The 17,907-nt window shown below is 49.4% G+C and overlaps 1 protein-coding gene across 3 annotated transcripts in view; it reads left to right on the top strand.

The window, feature by feature from the left end:
* The window catches only part of SPMIP6 (sperm microtubule inner protein 6), a 29,131-nt gene that overhangs the window by 9,296 nt on the left and 1,928 nt on the right, over positions 1–17,907 (top strand). For 2 of the 3 annotated variants that reach the window (XM_028749580.2, XM_077936570.1), the window contains exons 2-6: positions 3,588–3,735; positions 9,440–9,552; positions 11,130–11,205; positions 13,191–13,404; positions 17,173–17,262. In XM_028749580.2, the coding sequence (XP_028605413.1) occupies positions 3,588–3,735; positions 9,440–9,552; positions 11,130–11,205; positions 13,191–13,404; positions 17,173–17,262 (641 nt within the window). The remainder of the gene's footprint in view (positions 1–3,587; positions 3,736–9,439; positions 9,553–11,129; positions 11,206–13,190; positions 13,405–17,172; positions 17,263–17,907) is intronic. The other variant, XM_028749581.2, reaches the window with a different exon arrangement.

Here is a 17,907-nt window from a genome sequence, read left to right as displayed (position 1 = left end):
TTTTTGGAGGAGGAAAACAAGAAAAAAAAAATCTGAATCTCAGAGTCCAGAACAGCAAGAGGGATCGCTGCGCAGTGAAAACAGCGATCCCTCTTGCTGTTCTGGCTTCTGGGATAGCTGCGCAGCCTGCATTCGCTCCATAAGACGCACACACATTTCCCCTTACTTTTTAGGAGGGAAAAAGTGAGTCTTATAGAACAAAAAATACAGTAATTAAGCTGTGTCAGCAATTGGGTATAGTATATAAAGAGCAGCACCTAGCTCTCTCAGATACCCTGGTATGCTTATTGATATATTATAATTAATGTAAAAAGAGTTTTTGTTTTTGTTATTAAAACCTAGCTAAAGTTGTTTTGCGTTCCTTGTAATGTGTGGTCTCCCCAGCACGCCTTCTGCGGTGCAACTAGTCTGCAAATAGCCAACACAGCTGACCTGCCACTGCTAGAGTTGCCAAATAATAATAATAATAATAATAATAATAATAATAATAATAATAATAAATTTATTATTTATACCCCGCTCATCTGGCTGGGTTTCCCCAGCCACTCTGGGCGGCTTCCAACAAAATATTAAAATATAATAGTCTATTAAACATTAAAAGCTTCCCTAAACAGGGCTGCCTTCAGATGTCTTCTAAATGTCAGGTAGTTGTTTTTCTCTTTGGCATCTGGTGGGAGGGCGTTCCACAGGGCAGGTGCCACTACCGAGAAGGCCCTCTGCCTGGTTCCATGTAACTTGGCTTCTCGCAGTGAGAGAACCGCCAGAAGGCCCTCGGCACTGGACCTCAGGCTGAACAATTGGGGTGGAGATGCTCCTTCAGATATACTGGACCGAGGCTGTTTAGGGCTTTAAAGGTCAGCACCAACACTTTGAATTGTGCTCAGAAACGTACTGGGAGCCAATGGAGGTATTTCAAGACTGGTGTATTGTGGTCTCGGCAGCCGCTCACAGTCACCAGTCTAGCTGCCACATTCTGGATTAGTTGTGGTTTCCAGGTCACCTTCAAAGGTAGCCCCACGTAGAGCGCATGGCAGTAGTCCAAGCAGGAGATAACTAGAGCATGCACCACTCTGGCGAGACAGTCCGCGGGCAGGTAGGGTCTCAACCTACGTACCAGATGGAGCTGGTAAACAGCTGCCCTGGACACAGATTTGACCTGTGCCTCCATGGACAGCTGTGAGTCCAAAATGACTCCCAGGCTGCGCTCCTTGTCCTTCAGGGGCACAGTTACCCCATTCAGGACCAGGGAATCCTCCACACCTGCTCACCTCCTGTCCCCCAAAAACAGTACTTCTCTCTTGTCAGGATTCAACCTCAATCTGTTAGCCGCCATCCATCCTCCAACCGCCCCCAGACACTCACACAGGACCTTCACTGCCTTCACTGGTTCTGATTTGAAAGAGAGGTAGAGCTGGGTATCATCCGCGTATTGATGGACACCCAGCCCAAACCCCCTGATGATCTCTCCCAGCGGCTTCATGTAGATGTTAAAAAGCATGGGGGGAGAGGACAGAACCCCGAGGCACCCCAGAAGTGAGAGCCCAGGGGTCTGAACACTCATCCCCCAACACCACTTTCTGAACACGGCCCAGGAAGCAGCGGAACCACTGTATGACAGTACCCCACTTGAACGCTTAGTGTGGTATCTCCTTACATACTGGAACTCCCTGCCACTTGATATCAGATAGGCGCCTTCAATGCATTCTTTTCTACACCTGACAAAGACATGTTTATGTAGACAAGCTTGCTGAGACGTTTAGAAAATTTGTATGAGTTTTAATTTGCTTTAGTCTTATTTTAGTGTGGGTTTAACTTTATGTATGTTTTAAATTATGGTTGTACTTTTTACTGATGATCTTATTGTTTTATCTTTCTGCATAAACGCTTTGAGGGTTGTGTTATATATATATATATATATATGGAAATAAATACACAAATAAACCTTTGGAAATGGAGCGTAGGTGGTAATTTAAGAGCAGTAGCACATAAGGCTGGGAGGGTTAAGTCTGTAAGATGTGGATTTCGAGAACAGCAAGGAAAGTATAGGATCCAAGGAAGTTGTTGAGCCTTTCTTATTTAATTCATTTATTTATTTCTGTTTTTTAAAACCCTCAAAACAGTTTATGAAAAGAAAAAAAGCAATAAAATCACGAGAAAAATACAATAGTTTAAAATATAAGGTAAAGGGGCCCCTGACCATTAGGTCCAGTCGTGACCGACTCTGGGGTTGCGGCTCTCATCTCGCTTTACTGGCCGAGGGAGCCAGCATGCAGCTTCCGGGTCATGTGGCCAGCATGACTAAGCCACTTCTGGCGAACCAGAGCAGCGCACGGAAACGCCGTTTACCTTCCCGCCAGAGTGGTACCTATTTATCTACTTGCACTTTGAGGTGCTTTTGAGCTGCTAGCTTGGCAGGAGCAGGGACTGAGCAACAGGAGCTCATCCCATCGCGGGGATTCGAACCACCGACCTTCTGATCGGCAAGTCCTAAGCTCTGTGGTTTAACACACAGCGCCACCCGCATCCCCAGTTTAAAATATACAAAGCGTTAAAATACTAAAACAGGTTAAAATTCACATCAGTTAAGTGGCTTTATCTTGCCCAATGTGGCCAAAGCAACTTACAGCCCAACAGAACAATAATGTTTTTCGCAGGCGCCAAAAAGAGTATAGTGAAAGCGGCACTTGATATCAAGAGGCAAGGAGTTCCAAAGGGCAGGTACTGCCACACTAAACCATCCAGTTCTTGCAAATGAAGAAGTGGTGTTATTTGGTACCTGTCGAATCAAGATGGCAGACTGAACCTTTCGAAAGAAACTGTGCTGGTTTTAACCACTGACACAAATAACACCTCTGAAATGGAAGGCAGAAGGGGGGGTCTTCTCCAGATTATTATTATTTATTTTATTTATACCACGCCCTTCCCTGTTCAAAAACCGGGCTCAGGGCAGCTAACAACAAATTTAAAACACTTAATTGTAAAAGCGGCATAAAATACAGTGTAAAAACATGAATAACTATAAAATTCAAAGTTCAGAAATCAATTTAGGGGAAATCCATCTAGTAAGCATTAGATGATCCCCAGGGCTAGCTGGCTGAATTGGTCCTACTTGGGCCAGCGAGGAGGTCAGGGGAGAATTAGCTGTGGGGTCTCAGAGCGGGTAATCTTCATAAAAGGGGAGAGGGAGGGAAGAGAAAGGAAATAAAAGATCAGGTTGAATACAGATTAAAGGCCAGGAGGAATAGCTCTGTCTTACAGGCCCGATGGAAGGAGGTTAAATCCTGAAGGGCCAGAGCATTCCACCAGGTCGGAGCCATCACTGAAAAGGCCCTGGCCCTGGTGGAGGATAGTCTGACTTCCTTAGGGCCCAGGACCTATAAACTATTGTTACTTGTGGACCTTAAGGTTATCAGGCTCCTATTAGCCCCTAGCCAACCTGGCTGATGGGCCAGGATGGTTGAGAGTCCAGCAACAACCCCCGGAGAGGTCTCCAGCCCTGCAGGAAGCGAGTTGCCCAGGGCCAACAGATCACCAACACCCCTAAACAGGGCACCCAAGGGTTCATGAGTCTTTTTCCTGCCTTGTAGGGCTTGAGCGTGCCCAGAATCGACCACCCGATAGACCAAAACCGCCTGGAGAATATGGTGAAGAAGGCAGTGCAGGAATATACCTATAAGAACTGCATAGACCCAACAGCTTACCGGCCGTACAAATATTGGGTGACCAGGGAGGAAGGTACGTTTCACTTACATATGCACAAGGGGTGGCTTCCATAGATATATTTGTTAAATTTTCTGTTTTGCAATTTAGAATACAGTGGTGCCTCGCAAGACGAAATTAATTCGTTCCGCAAGTTTTTTCTTCTTGCGAGTTTTTCGTCTTGCGATGCACGGTTTCCCATAGGAATGCATTGAAAATCAATTAATGCGTTCCTATGGAAACCAACTTCAGACCAGGTCCGGGGACATTCTGTCCCCCGACCTCTTCTGAAGGCTGGGGGGGGGGGGGTCAAGGGCTTTTCTTCCCACCCCCCATGGCAGCATTTTAAAATCGCCCCGGACAGCGGAGGACTTCTCCGCTGTCCGGGGCGATTTAAAAGCCCCTGGGAAGGCAGGCAGGGGGGACAAAGACTTTTGCCCCCCGCCAGCCTTCAGAAGAGGTCCTTCTGAAGGCTGGCGGGGGGCAAAAGTCTTTGTCCCCCCTGTCTGCCTTCCCAGGGGCTTTTAAATCACCCCGGACAGCGGAGAAGTCCTCCGCTGTCCGGGGCGATTTCAAAATGCTGCCGTCCGGGGGAGCAAAGACTTTCGCCCCCCTGGGAAGGAAGGCAGGGGGGACAGAGACTTTTGCCCCCCGCCCGCCTTCAGAAGAGGTCCTGGACCTCTTCTGAAGGCTGGCGGGGGGCGAAAATCTTTGTCCCCCCCTGCCTGCCTGCCTGCCTTTAAAAGCCCTCTCCCGGGCTTTTTTCTCACTTAAAAGCCTTTAAAAGCCGCTCTCCCGGGAGGGCTTTTAAAGGCAGGCAGGCAGGGAGGACAAAGACTTTTGCCCCCCGCCCGCCTTCAGAAGAGGTCCAGGACCTCTTCTGAAGGCGGGCGGGGGGCGAAAGTCTTTGCTCCCCCCCCCCCCGCCTGCCTTCAAAAGCCGTCGGGGAGAGCGGAGCGTTCTCCGCTCTCCCGGGAAGGCAGGCAGGCGGGAGCAAAGTCTTTCGCCCCCCGCCCGCCTTTAGAAGAGGTCCAGGACCTCTTCTGAAGGCGGGCGGGGGGCGAAAGTCTTTGCTCCCCCACCCCGCCTGCCTTCAAAAGCCGTCGGGGAGAGCTGAGCGTTCTCCGCTCTCCCGGGAAGGCAGGCAGGCGGGAGCAAAGTCTTTCGCCCCCCGCCCGCCTTTAGAAGAGGTCCAGGACCTCTTCTGAAGGCGGGCGAGGGGCGAAAGACTTTGCTCCCCCGGGACGGCAGCGTTTTAAAATCGCCCCGGACAGCGGAGAAGTCCCCCGCTGTCCCGGGGTTTTTTAAAAACCTCTCCGCCCCCCTGCCAGGCTTCGGAGCAGCCTTCCGAAGCCTGGCGGCGGGAGGAGGTCCGAGGACAGTGGGGAAGACGCGCTAACCCACTGTCCCGGAGATTTCCCTATGGGCTGTCGTCTTGCGAAGCAAGCCCATAGGGAAATTCGTTTTGCGAAGCGCCTCCAAAACGGAAAACCCTTTCGTCTAGCGGGTTTTCCGTCTTGCGAGGCGTTCGTCTTGCGGGGTACCACTGTATACATTTGAACAACCTTAAAATATCAATGACTCCCCTTCTTCTCTTGCCATGGTTCATTTTGCACAGTGTAAATCTCTGCATATTTTATATTAACGAAACCGTTCAGTATGTTGGGATACTGCCAGGGAGATAACGTCCATCTGAGCCCCCAAGCCGGCTGCCGGACGATCCATCGACCTCCCGTAGTCATGCAGTCACGCAGTATCAGCAATTAGCGACACGAAGCCTTAGAATCCACATTCCTAGGCTGGTGCACACTCTTTCAGCAGAATCCACACAGCAAAAGATGCACAGCAGGAGAGCATATTTACAGTTTATTCAACGTTGGTCAGAACAAAGGAAAGACATGACCGTCTGCTTCAGCGTTCAAGCACAGACAGAGAAAACGAAAGCAATAGCAAACATAAACATCCTGCAACAGGAAATACGCAGACTCTGTGACTCACAAGCCTGCTCTCTCTTAAGGTGGAACGGAAATATCCTAACATCCTCCCCCTTTCCGTGTAACCTGTAGTACCTGTGGTTCAACCCAATTGCAACCTTTGTACGTAAACCTTAAGTTGTTCTCTGTTAACAACCTTAGACAACAGATCAGCAGGAATTTCATTTCCTGCCATGTAGGACACCCGAATCAGTCCCTTTTGAATACACTCTCTTGCACGATGTAGCTTAATCTGCAAGTACTTGGTTCTCTGCTTGCAACTCTCTGAGTTCAGCAAAGTCAAACAAGATCTATTGTCTTGATACACTTGTATAGGACATTTCACAGAAATGTCCTTAAACAGTTGCATCAACCATTCACAATACATGACAGAGCATTGAGTTCTGCTTCACAGGAACTTAGGCTCACTGTCGTCTGCTTCCTGCACAACCAGTCAAACAGGCAGTGGTTGTACATGTAGCATACTCCAGAAGTGCTTGTACCATCCATGGTGTCACTTCCAAAACTTGCATCTGCAAAGATTTCAAGACCTCCAGTCTTCTGACTGGTGAACCTCAGCCTGTAGTGCAAAGTCCCTTTCAAATACCGGGCTATGCACTTCAGAGCTTTCCAATCCTGAACAGTAGGATTGTTAGCATGTCTGCTAAGCAGGTTAGTGCTTACAGCAATGTCAGGTCTTGAGCATCTAGCAATGAAATTCAACTTGCCTAGAATACATCTGTACAGCGTAGTGTCAGAAAACGCTTCAGCAGTACTATCTACCTGGTAACCTGTCACCATCGGTGTGTCTGCTGGGTTTGCATCAACCAAATTCAACCTGGTTAATACATCAGCAATTTTCTGTGTTTGGTGTACCAGAAAATTACCTGCTTGGTCCCTCTCCACCTGCAGAGAAAGATAGTTGGATACCTCACCAAGATCCTTCATGTCAAAGTGCTCCTTCAGCTGAGCTAGGGTGCTTTGATAGAAAGCCTGATTCTTCCAAAACATCAGAAGATCATCAACAAAATATAAACAATACAGTTTGTTTTGCCCCTCCTCCTTGACAAACACACATGGATCAGCTTTACCCTGGTGAAAACCTAGAGAAAGCAACGTCTCAGTGAGTTTTGTGTTCCAACACCTGGCACTCTGCTTGAGACCATATAAGGATTTCCGCAGTTTACAGACCATTCCCTTCTGTATCTGCATCCCGTCAGGTGGAAGCATAAACAGCTCCTCGTTCAAAATCCCGTACAAAAAAAGCTGTATTTATGTCATGATGGGAAACATGCAGTTTATCCTCCGCAGCAATCTTGAGCATCAGCCGAATGCTCTCATATTTGATGGTGGGCGAGTAGGTCTCGTGGTAATCCTGTCCTGGTACCTGTGAAAAACCTCTGGCAACCAATCTGGCTTTGTGTCTGACAACCTTGCCATTCTGGTCTGTCTTGGCCTTGAAGACCCATTTGCTGCCAACCAGTCTCATACCTGGGACTACCGGTACCAGTTCCCAAGTTTGGTTCCTGTTCAAGGAATCAACTTCAGCCTTCATGGCATTAAGCCAAGGCTCAGCATCTTTAGAGGTTAACTCCTGAACCTCTTTGAAGCTTGAAGGTTCCCACACCTTCTCTGAGCTACTAAGAACAGCAGTTGCTGTTTTAGCAAACTCATCAGCATACCTCTTTGGAGGTCTGCCTTTGGTCGCCCTTTCAGACCTGCGAACCAGACGCAAGTCTTCTGGACTCATCTCCTCCTCCTTAGGAGAAAAGTGACCAATGGTGAACAGTGGTTCTTCCAGTTCATTGTCAGACGCATCAGATGGTCTGACTGAGGCCTTTGCGCTCTTGTAGTCTGCAGTGTCATCACTGTCACTGACACCAGCAGCAGCGCCGCCCACTGAACTGGAATCCAAACTCTGATCATCATCATCATCATCCTCATCCTCATCTTCCTCAACATCATCTGCCTTTTTCACATCACCTTCATCCTCCTCTGGGTAACTCTGGAAAATTCCCACATTTCCCCCCCACTTAGGATTGTATTCAACACCCCTTGTGAACTTAATGGACTTAGAGTCAGTCATCCATACCCTGTATGCACCTTTTTTGTACCCCATGAACAAACCATGTGCCCCACGCTTCCCAAGCTTGTTGCTCTGTGGGGTGTGTACCCACATGTCAGAACCAAAGATTCTCATGTGCTTGACGTTCGGTTTCTTACCAAACATCTTCTCGTACGGAGTACAACCAATAGGTGATGACAGTCTGCGATTAACGGTATAAACTACCGTTGACAGAGCTTCCCCCCAAAACTTCTCAGGGAGGTTGGCATCATGCAACAAGGTTTTCATTCCTTGCAGCAACGTTTGATTTGCTCGCTCCGCAAGTCCATTCATCCATGGCGATCTAGGCGTTGACATGTCATGCTGGATTCCCTTCTCAGTCAGGAAAGCTTCAAACTGCTGAGAAGTGAACTTATCTCCCTTTACTGGCCAAGGGAGCCGGCGTACAGCTTCCGAGTCATGTGGCCAGCAGGACTAAGCCGCTTCTGGCAAACCAGAGCAGCACAGAAACACCGTTTACCTTCCCGCCAGAGCGGTGCCTATTCATCTACTTGCACTTTGACGTGCTTTAGAACTGGTAGGTTGGCAGGAGCAGGGACTGAGCAACGGGAGCTCACCCCGTCGTGGGGATTCGAACTGCCGACCTTCTGATCAGCAAGTCCTAGGCCCTGAGGTTTAACCCACAGCACCACCTGCGTCCCATAATTTTCTATAAGAGGCATTAAAAAAAGAAAAAGTACTTGCTGAGAGAGGCAGCAGTTTTTACGCACTTAATTTCACATGTCCTAAATCATTCGCCTACATTGGATGTCCCTGTTGAGTTCCAGCATCGTGAGAGAGAGAGAAGTTTTTCTCCATCTGCTCTCTCCATGCAATACAGGATTTTTACACGCTCATATCACCTAGACAGCATTTTAAAAAGTAAAGACATCCCCTAGCCAACAAAGGTCCATATAGTAAAAGCCATGGTTTTCCCAGTGGTGATGTATGGAAGTGAGAGCTGGACCATAAAGAAGGCTGATCACCGAAGAATTGATGCTTTTGAATTCTGGTGCTGGAGGAGACTCTTGAGAGTCCCATGGACTGCAAGGAGATCAAACCGATCCATTCTGAAGGAAATCAGCCCTGAGTGCTCACTGGAAGGACAGATCCTGAAGCTGAGGCTCCAAGACTTTGGCCACCTCATGAGAAGAGAAGACTCCCTGGAAAAGACCCTGATGTTGGGAAAGATGGAGGGCACAAGGAGAAGGGGGCGACAGAGGATGAGATGGTTGGACAGTGTTCTCGAAGCTACCAGCATGAGTTTGACCAAACTGCGGGAGGCAGTGGAAGACAGGAATGCCTGGCGTGCTCTGGTCCAGGGGGTCACGAAGAGTCGGGCACGACTAAACAACAACAACATCACCTCTTTTCTCTAAACAGAGAAGTCCCAAAAGCTGTGACATTTCCTCCTAGCAGAGTTGCTGAAACCGCTCGATCATTTTGGTGGCCCTTTTCTGACCCTTTCCCAATTCTACAGCATCCATTCTTAGGCGAGGCGACCAGAATTGCTCATGGTATGGCCAGCGCAGTGTCGCCATAGATTTGTATAGCAAATGCTTTGGTCTTCCGTGGCGCATTCCTTCCTCTTTTTTTGCCCCCTCTGGGCTTTCCATCCTCAACCCTGGTTGCAAAACTCTCCCGTCTCCTTTTTAAATCGCAGAGAGGTTCAACCCAGTCTTCATCGGTGACAACAGGTACGCAACGTGGAGAACAGGGCCCTACAACAGCGCGGCATGGAATCGATACACCACGTACCTTCCACGGATCCCTCGGGTAAGCCTCGTGACTCCGTGGAGATCTGGGGTGGGGTGCAGATGTGAAAGGAGGCCCCTGCTGTGGACAGGAACTGCCCCTGCACACCTGGTAGCAGAGCAACAGAGGGTCAGGCTGCAGCGAAGTCGCTCTTAAGCAAGGCGACTCTTAAGCAAGTGATATCCAAGGCAATCACATAAACAGAAACTCTGGAAGTCACAAAATATGCACTCTTAATGGATTCTCTAGAAAGCATAAAACCAAATAAATATGTCTTATAACCACTGACTTATGACTACTGCTCCATAGCAATTGTTGTTATACCGTATTTTTCGCTCCATAAGACGCACCTGACCATAAGGCGCACCTAGTTTTTAGAGGGGAAATGCAAGAAAAAAAAATTCTTTAAAGGGAGCGCTGAGCAGAGCCTGTATGCATCCCAGGCTCTGCTCAGCGCTCCCTTTCACGAGCTGCGTGGAGCGTGTGTGTGGCGCTTGCAAACTTTTTCCCTCCTCGGGGAAAATCCCCCAAGAGCTGCACACACGCTCCACGCGGCTCGTGAAAGGGAGCGCTGAGCAGAGCCTCCCGCCTGCATTCGCTCCATAAGACACACACACATTTCCCCTTACTTTTTAGGAGGGAAAACATCGTCTTATGGAGCGAAAAATACAGTACTTTTCCATTCACCATATAGATGGGTTTATGAAGCAATTCTGTATCCTTCTGCTGTGCTGAAGAAGAATTCCACGAAACAGTGGCTATATCCGGAATCACTGTTCACAACGTCTGTTTGCGAACTACTTTGGCAGCGTTGGACGCCATAAACAAAGCCTTACAGCCTGTTTTCACCAGATAGGAATCTGATCCATTGCTTCTTTCAGAGACTTGCATAGTCTTCAAAGACTTTCAGAGACTTATAAGACTTATGTTTATTTGGTTTTATGCTTTCTAGAGAATCCATTAAGGGTGCATATTTTGCGACTTCCAGAGATTCAGAAGTTTTCTGTTTATGTGATTTCATATATTTCATGTTATATAAAGAGTGTATATTGATATCGTATCATTGTATTTGGTCATCGTGTTGCCTTGGATATTACTGACTATTGTTTGCAACACAGGAGTTAAATGGTTTGGTTACTCTTAAGCAAAGCCAGTTCCACCATCAGACAGAGCCGGGCAGCAGCCTTGGGCGGGAGGTGCTTGTGGTGAGGAATTATAGAGTTGGAAGGTACCCCAGAGGTCCTCTAGTCCACCCCTCTCCTGCAATGCTCCGCTAAAGCATCGCTGACAGATGACCACCCAACCTTGGCTTAAAAACTTCCAAGGAAGGAGAGCCCAGCACCTTCTAAAGGAGTCTGTCCCACTGTCAGACAGCGTCCCCCAGCTTAAATTTGTGCAGCTGGTTCTTCCGGCCTAAGCGTAGAACCTTACATCGGTTCCTCGTGAAAATCCTTTCGTCAGTTTGGGCCTGGTTCTCCCGCCTCCATGGAGCACACGGGGTCCCGAACTTGAGCACTGCGCTGCATCGTGCCAAATGCATGTGTCCCTGCATAAATCCCAGAGAAATGGGCTCACGCTGTTGCAATCTTTCCTTGCAGGAGGCTGGGTTAGAGTCGATCCTTCGCGGGATGCCCATGCAGTACCCTCCGAAACCTGAGCGTCTCAACAATTACGGTAACTCCTCTGCGATCTTGCACGTCCTGCCTGGTTTAGGAACATAGTAAAGGTAAAGGGACCCCTGACCATTGGGTCCAGTCGTGGCCGAGACTGGGGTTGCTGCGCTCATCTCGCCTTATTGGCCAAGGGAGCCAGCGTACAGCTTCCGGGTCATGTGGCCACCATGACTAAGCCACTTCTGGCAAACCAGAGCAGTGCATGGAAATGCCGTTTACCTTCCCGCCGGAGTGGTACCTATTTATCTACTTGCACTTTGACGTGCTTTCGAACTGCTAGGTTGGCAGGAGCAGGGACCGAGCAACGGGAGCTCACCCCATCGCAGGGATTTGAACCGCCGACCGTCTGATCGGCAAGTCCTAGGCTCTGTGGTTTAACCCACAGCGCCACCCACGTCCCTGTTTGGGAACATAGGAACCTGCTTTATACTGAATCAATGCTCTCTGTTTGCACTGATGGACAGAGGCTCTCCAGGGTTTCAGGCAGGAAGTCTTTCCTAGCCCTGCCCGGAAAGACAGAGCTAATAGTCTATGCCTTAGCTATGGCCCTTCCCTTAGTTTTCTCCACGTCATCCTGCAGGTCTCTTAGTTACCCATCACTGTCCTTAAAGCCCATCTGACCCATCATTCTCCCTCCAGCCACCAGATGCTTTTGGGTGGCGTGGTCATAAAGACCAGCAGCTCATCTTTTGAGAGTATACTGCCTCTCAACCTGGAGATTCTGTTTAACTGTCTTGGCCTAACAGCCGTCAGGGAGTTTCATCATCTGTCAGCTTGGATAACAATTCCTTTTAAAGGCACCTGGCTAGCAGCTATCGTCATCACAAGCAATTATTCTGAATGCCCTTAATTTAAATTGAGGTGTGATTCCTACATTGCGGGGGGTTGGTCTAGATGGCCCATGGGGTCCCTTCCAATTCTGCAATTCTATGCGCTGCAAGAAAAGCGGCTTCCTTTTCTCTCTTGCCCTGAACCAACTGGTTTACTTGGCTGGCTGGCTGGCATCCTGCATCCGAATGTCCACTTCACTGTCATCATCATAATTTGTTATTTGTACCCCGCACACCTGGTTGGGTTTCCCCAGTCACTCTGGGCGGCTTCCAACAAAGATGAAAAATACATTAAAATGTCACACATTAGAAACTTCCCTGAACAAGGCTGCCTTCAAATGTCTTCTAAATGTCAGGTAGTTGTTTATCTCTTTGACATCTGATGGGAGTGTGTTCCACAGGGCGGGCGCCACCACCGAGAAGGCCCTCTGCCTGGTTCCCTGTAACCTCACTTCTCTCAATGAGGGAACCGCCAGAAGGCCCTCGGCGCTGGACCTCAGTGTCCGGGCAGAACGATGGGGGTGGAGACGCTCCTTCAGGTATACTGGGCCGAGGCTGTTTAGGGCTTTAAAGGTCAACATCAAAACTTTGAATTGTGCTCAGAAACGTACTAGGAGCCAATGGAGGTCTTTCAAGACCGGTGTTATGTGGTCTCAGCGGCTGCCCCCAGTCACCAGTGTAGCTGCCGCATTCTGGATTAGTTGTAGTTTCCGGGTCACCTTCACAGGTAGCCCCACATAGAATGCATTGCAGTAGTCCAAGCAGGAGATAACTAAAGCATGCACCACTCTGACGAGGCAGTCCGCGGGCAAGGAGGGTCTCATCCTGCATACCAGATGAAGCTGGTAAACAGCTGCCCTGGACACAGAACTGACCTGGGCCTCCATGGACAGCTGTGAGTCCAGAATGACTCCCAGGCTGCGCACCTGGTCCTTCAGGGGCACAGTTATCCCATTCAGGACCAAGGAGTCCTCCACACCTGCCCTCCTCCTGTCCCCCAAGAACAGTCCTTCTGTCTTGTCAGGATTCAACCTCAGTCCATTAGCCGCCATCCATCCTCCAACTGCCTCCAGGCACTCACACATAAAACTCCCTCCTAGTTTTCCAGGGGCACAAGCTCTCCTCTCTCTCTTTCTTCCCCTCCCATTTTCTTCAGAACGGGAAGTGGTGGTGAACATGTTGAACAGCTTGTCTCGGAAGCAGCTTCCATCCATACAGCACCGTTACACCATCCCGGGAAGGATGCCTTATCAGGGCTACTACAGCCCCTGCACGGGACGCCATTACTGCTTGCGAGGGATGGACTACTACGTCGACGGGGCGCCCACCAACGAGCGACAGATCAGCCAGCTAGTTGAGAAGATTGTAAGGTTCGGAGGGTTTTGCAGACCACACCCCAACTCCTCCCCATCAGGGCTCGGGGGGGCTTGGAAAGGGAGGCATAGAAAAGACTCTGTGCTGGGCCCGGGGGTCCAGGTCCGGTCCCGAATCCAAGGGTCCCGCAAGAAGTCAGTCCAACAGGGCCAAGGCAGGAAACCAGGCAAGGTCAGGCATAGGATCACAGGCAGGATCTGGCAAACAGCAATGTTGCTCCTGCAACCTGGGGCAGGGTCCGACAGCCTTTTATTTTTTTCGGGGTAACGGCCGGTCCTGATCCCCCGGCGACTCACCTCCCTGTTATGCCCAGAGGTGAGCACTCCTCCTGCGAGTACTCAGGTCTCTCCTTCTCTCAGACCTTTGTCTCTGCAGCTCGGGAGACCGGTGGGTGACTAGACCCAGGGGCCGCCTCAGCCTCCCCTGACCCAACCGGTAGTGGAGCAGCTGTAAGTGATGGCCCAGCTGGAGGCAACGAGGTCATCCCCACATCTGGAGCCAGGGCAGGATCAGGCCCCTGACTCGGCCCAGGTGGGGTTTGTTGCAGGGGAACCTGTGCAGACTGGGGCTTTTCAGGATCAGGCCCCAGATTAGGTTCAGCTGCCGCCTGAGGCAAAGGATCCGGTGCAGACTGAGACTCCTCTGGCTCCGAGTTCGAGCCCAAGTCCCAGGCCATCACAGACTCCACCATAGGCTCCTCATTGGAACATACACACAGGGTGCACACTGCAAGGTGTCCTCATGTGGGGTGGGTTTAAATAGGTAGGAGAGGATAAATGAATTGCGATTCATCCCCCCCAGGTGCCCACATGTTTGTGTTGAACGGACAGAACATCAGCTTACTGTATGCATTTAAATGCGAAGCTGAGTTGAAAGTCCCATCCTTAGCAGCAAATTAAAAGCGTATGAATTAGGCTGCAAAGCCTTCTTTTGAACAAGTCCAACTGCGGAGCAAGATGGTTCCCCCTTTTCTTGCCCCGCTTAACAAAGAATCAGACAGCAGGCTGAGAAGTAAGTTTAAAATGGGGTTTACTTACTCATAGCCATGCGCTGGTTGTCAGCAACCGCAGCAGTAAAAACTATGCGGGTAAAATACTTACATTTACCGAAGGAATAGCCTCAGGCATGCATGTGTGTGAGCTGGAGCAGTTAGACAAATTAAATAATAATAATAATAATAATAATAATAATAATAATAATAATAATAATTTATTTGTACCCTGCCCATCTGGCTGGGTCTCCCCAGCCACTCTGGCGGCTTCCAACAAAGATTAAAAATACATTAAAATGTCACACATTAAAAACTTCCCTGAATATGTCTGCTCCGAGCACTGGTCTAAGAGAGGGAGGGAGGGGGAACAGGAAATACTATTATGTTCCTTTCCCCTCCTGTCCTGAGGGGGAAATGACCTCACACAGAGCCCTCTCTACCAATTACATGTCTATGGCTTGAGTCTTCCTATCAGCAACACAGCTCTGTGGTCTTAACTCCTCCTCATGCTAACTGGCAAGAATATGCATTGTTAGATTTGGCTCCTAATCTCCCACAAACCCCTTCTCGGGCAAATATAGCAATTGCATGCACAGTTTTATTAAAGCACACGGAGTCTCATATTGACTCAAAGGTTTTCAAAACTATCTCTCGGTCGAGGTTTGGTGAAGATGCCAGCGGTCATCTCTTTGGCAATGCAGTGGTACCTCTGGTTGCGAACGGGATCTGTTCCAGAGTCCCGTTCGCAACATGAGCAGAACGCAACCCGCGTCTGTGCATGCGCGGGTCATGATTCACTGCTTCTGCGCAACCCTTTCTGCTACTTCTGGGTTGCCGCAGGATGCAACCTGAAAATGCGCAACCTGAAGCAAACGCAACACGAGGTATGACTGTAGGCCAATTCAACTAGGCCATTGCGCAGGCAGCAGTACTGCCCCCGCCCTCGCCCCCCTGATGTGCTTGGTTCTCTCTTGGAACTTCTCGCTCTGCAACACCTTCAGACAGCTCTGCTTGTCTTCCATCAGTCAAATAGGTTTCTCCTGCGCCAACCCCAAATCCATAGTCAGCCAGGCCAGCTCTCTGCATGCTCAGTTGCAGCTACTACATACTCTGACTCTGTGAAAGACAAAGCTACACATCCTTCTTTATAACTGCCGTAAGAAAGGGGACCGTTTCCAAACATAAAGACATACCCACCTGGCTCCCTTGTAATCTTTAGCGCCTCCAGCCCGGTCAGCAACCAGTCAGCCTAACAGTTCATAGTCAAGGTGAAGGGACCCCTGACCATTAGGTCCAGTCGTGGCCAACTCTGGGGTTGCGGCGCTCATCTCGCTTTATTGGCCGAGGGAGCCGGCGTACTGCTTCTGAGTCATGTGGCCAGCAGGACTAAACAGCTTCTGGCGAACCAGAGCAGCACATGGAAACGCCGTTTACCTTCCCGCCAGAGCGGTATCTATTTATCCACTTGAACTTTGACGTGCTTTTGAACTGCTAGGTTGGCAGGAGCAGGGACCGAGCAACGGGAGCTCACCCCGTTGCGGGAATTCGAACCGCCGACCTTCTGATCTGCAAGTTCTGGGCTCTGTGGTTTAACCCACAGCGCCGTGCTCCTCTTTTTATGAGGGCCCGATCCATCTCAGTGGGAGCACTTCCTTTCCTGCTTCAAATTCCCCCTGCATTTGCAATGTCTGGTTTCGTTGTCTTGGTAAGGTGCAAATGTTTCCCTATTGATGACCTGCACTGGTTGTGGTCAGGCAAGAGCTTCGATTCATGTTCGCTCTCCAGGAAATCAACAGTCATTGGTGTGGCTACTGGGTTGGCTTCTCACAGCTTCAGGCTGTCAAGCAATTCAGCAACTTTCCTCCTTTGGCTTAGAATATAAGATCCATCCTCCTAAATTTCAATTCTGACACCCCAAAAGCGGGAGCCACTTCCTAGTTCTTTCACCTCCACGTCTTTGCCTAATAATAATAATAATAATTTATTATTTGTATCCCGCCCATCTGGCTGGGTTTCCCCAGCCACTCTGGGCGGCTTCCAACAAAGATTAAAAATACATTAAAATGTCACACATTAAAAACTTCCCTGAACAGGGCTGCCTTCAGATGTCTTCTAAATGTCAGGTAGTTGTTTATCTCTTTGACAACTGATGGGAGGGCGTTCCACAGGGCGGGTGCCACCACCGAGAAGGCCCTCTGCCTGGTTCCCTGTAACCTCACTTCTCGCAATGAGGGAACCGCCAGAAGGCCCTCGGAGCTGGACCTCAGTGTCCCGGCATAACAATGGGGACGCTCCTTCAGGTCTACTGGACCGAGGCCGTTTAGGGCTTTAAAGGTCAGCACCAACACTTTGAATTGTGCTCGGAAACGTACTGGGAGCCAGTGTAGGTCTTTCAGGACCTAAGTGTCTTAAGTGGGCAGCAGCCTGGGAGGGAAGGGTCAGTTAGCCATGATTGTTAATTAACCATGATAGTTAAGTGGAACCTCCATGTGCAAAAGCAGAGTACCTCTACTGGGAACCAAAAACAACACACACACACACCCAACATATTAGGAAATGGTCATCAACTTTGCGCCCTGGCTGTGAGAAGCTGCTGACCACTCTCGGGCACAGAACACTGGGCTGGTTGGGTCTTGGTCTTCCCATGTGTCCTGCTTTCCCCTCCAAGCTCTTTCCCATGGCTCTAGCTCTGATCCACCCGCTGAGATGCCAGCCAAGGTCTTTCTGCAGCCCTTTAATGGCAACCTCTCTCTTTCCCCCACTGCCATTCCAGGAATTTCCCGTACTACGACCACCACCACGAGATGACTCTTTGTGCACGAATGCCCGACCTGCCGCCTGGTTTCCCGTATATGAACCTTAGGTAAGGAACCCAAACAGGTTTGGTGAGGGGAAGGAGCTGGGCTGGGGAAGTGTGGTTGCTCACAAGGGATGTGTGTTGCCTGGGGACTGTTCCTGGAGACCAACCCTGGTGAACAGATTTCCCCCAAGGACAGCTTGGTTGCCAGTGAACCAGCTTATAATAATAATAATAATAATAATAATAATAATAATAATAATAATAATAATAATAAATGTATTTATACCCTGCCCTCCCCGGCCAGAGCCAGGCTCAGGGCTGCTAACACCAGTAAAATCACAGTAAAAACATAATAGGGGGGAAAGAGGGGGGGGAACCAATTTAAAATACAGGTTAAAATGCAGTTTAAAATGCAGCCTCATTTTAAAATAGCAGATAAATCAAGACCATAAGGGGAGGGAAACATAAGGGTCAGACCGAGTCCAAACCAAAAGCCTGGTGGAACAGCTCTGTCTTGCAGGCCTGCGGAAAGATGTCAAGAAAGTGATGTCAGAGCTTTGCAAAAGCTGAGCTGGTCCAAGTGTGAGCAATTGCCTGGTTAGGGAAAATCAGCTTAACAGCCCGCCCCACCCCACCCCCCACCCCCATGCCTCCTTGGATTCAATGATGGAAGTAAAAAATGAATGTGCCAAAAGAAGCACGTTCAAA

Source organism: Podarcis muralis, chromosome 11 (assembly GCF_964188315.1).
Source record: "Podarcis muralis chromosome 11, rPodMur119.hap1.1, whole genome shotgun sequence".
Lineage (NCBI taxonomy): Eukaryota > Metazoa > Chordata > Lepidosauria > Squamata > Lacertidae > Podarcis > Podarcis muralis.
This window is presented reverse-complemented; position numbering and strand designations above follow the sequence as displayed.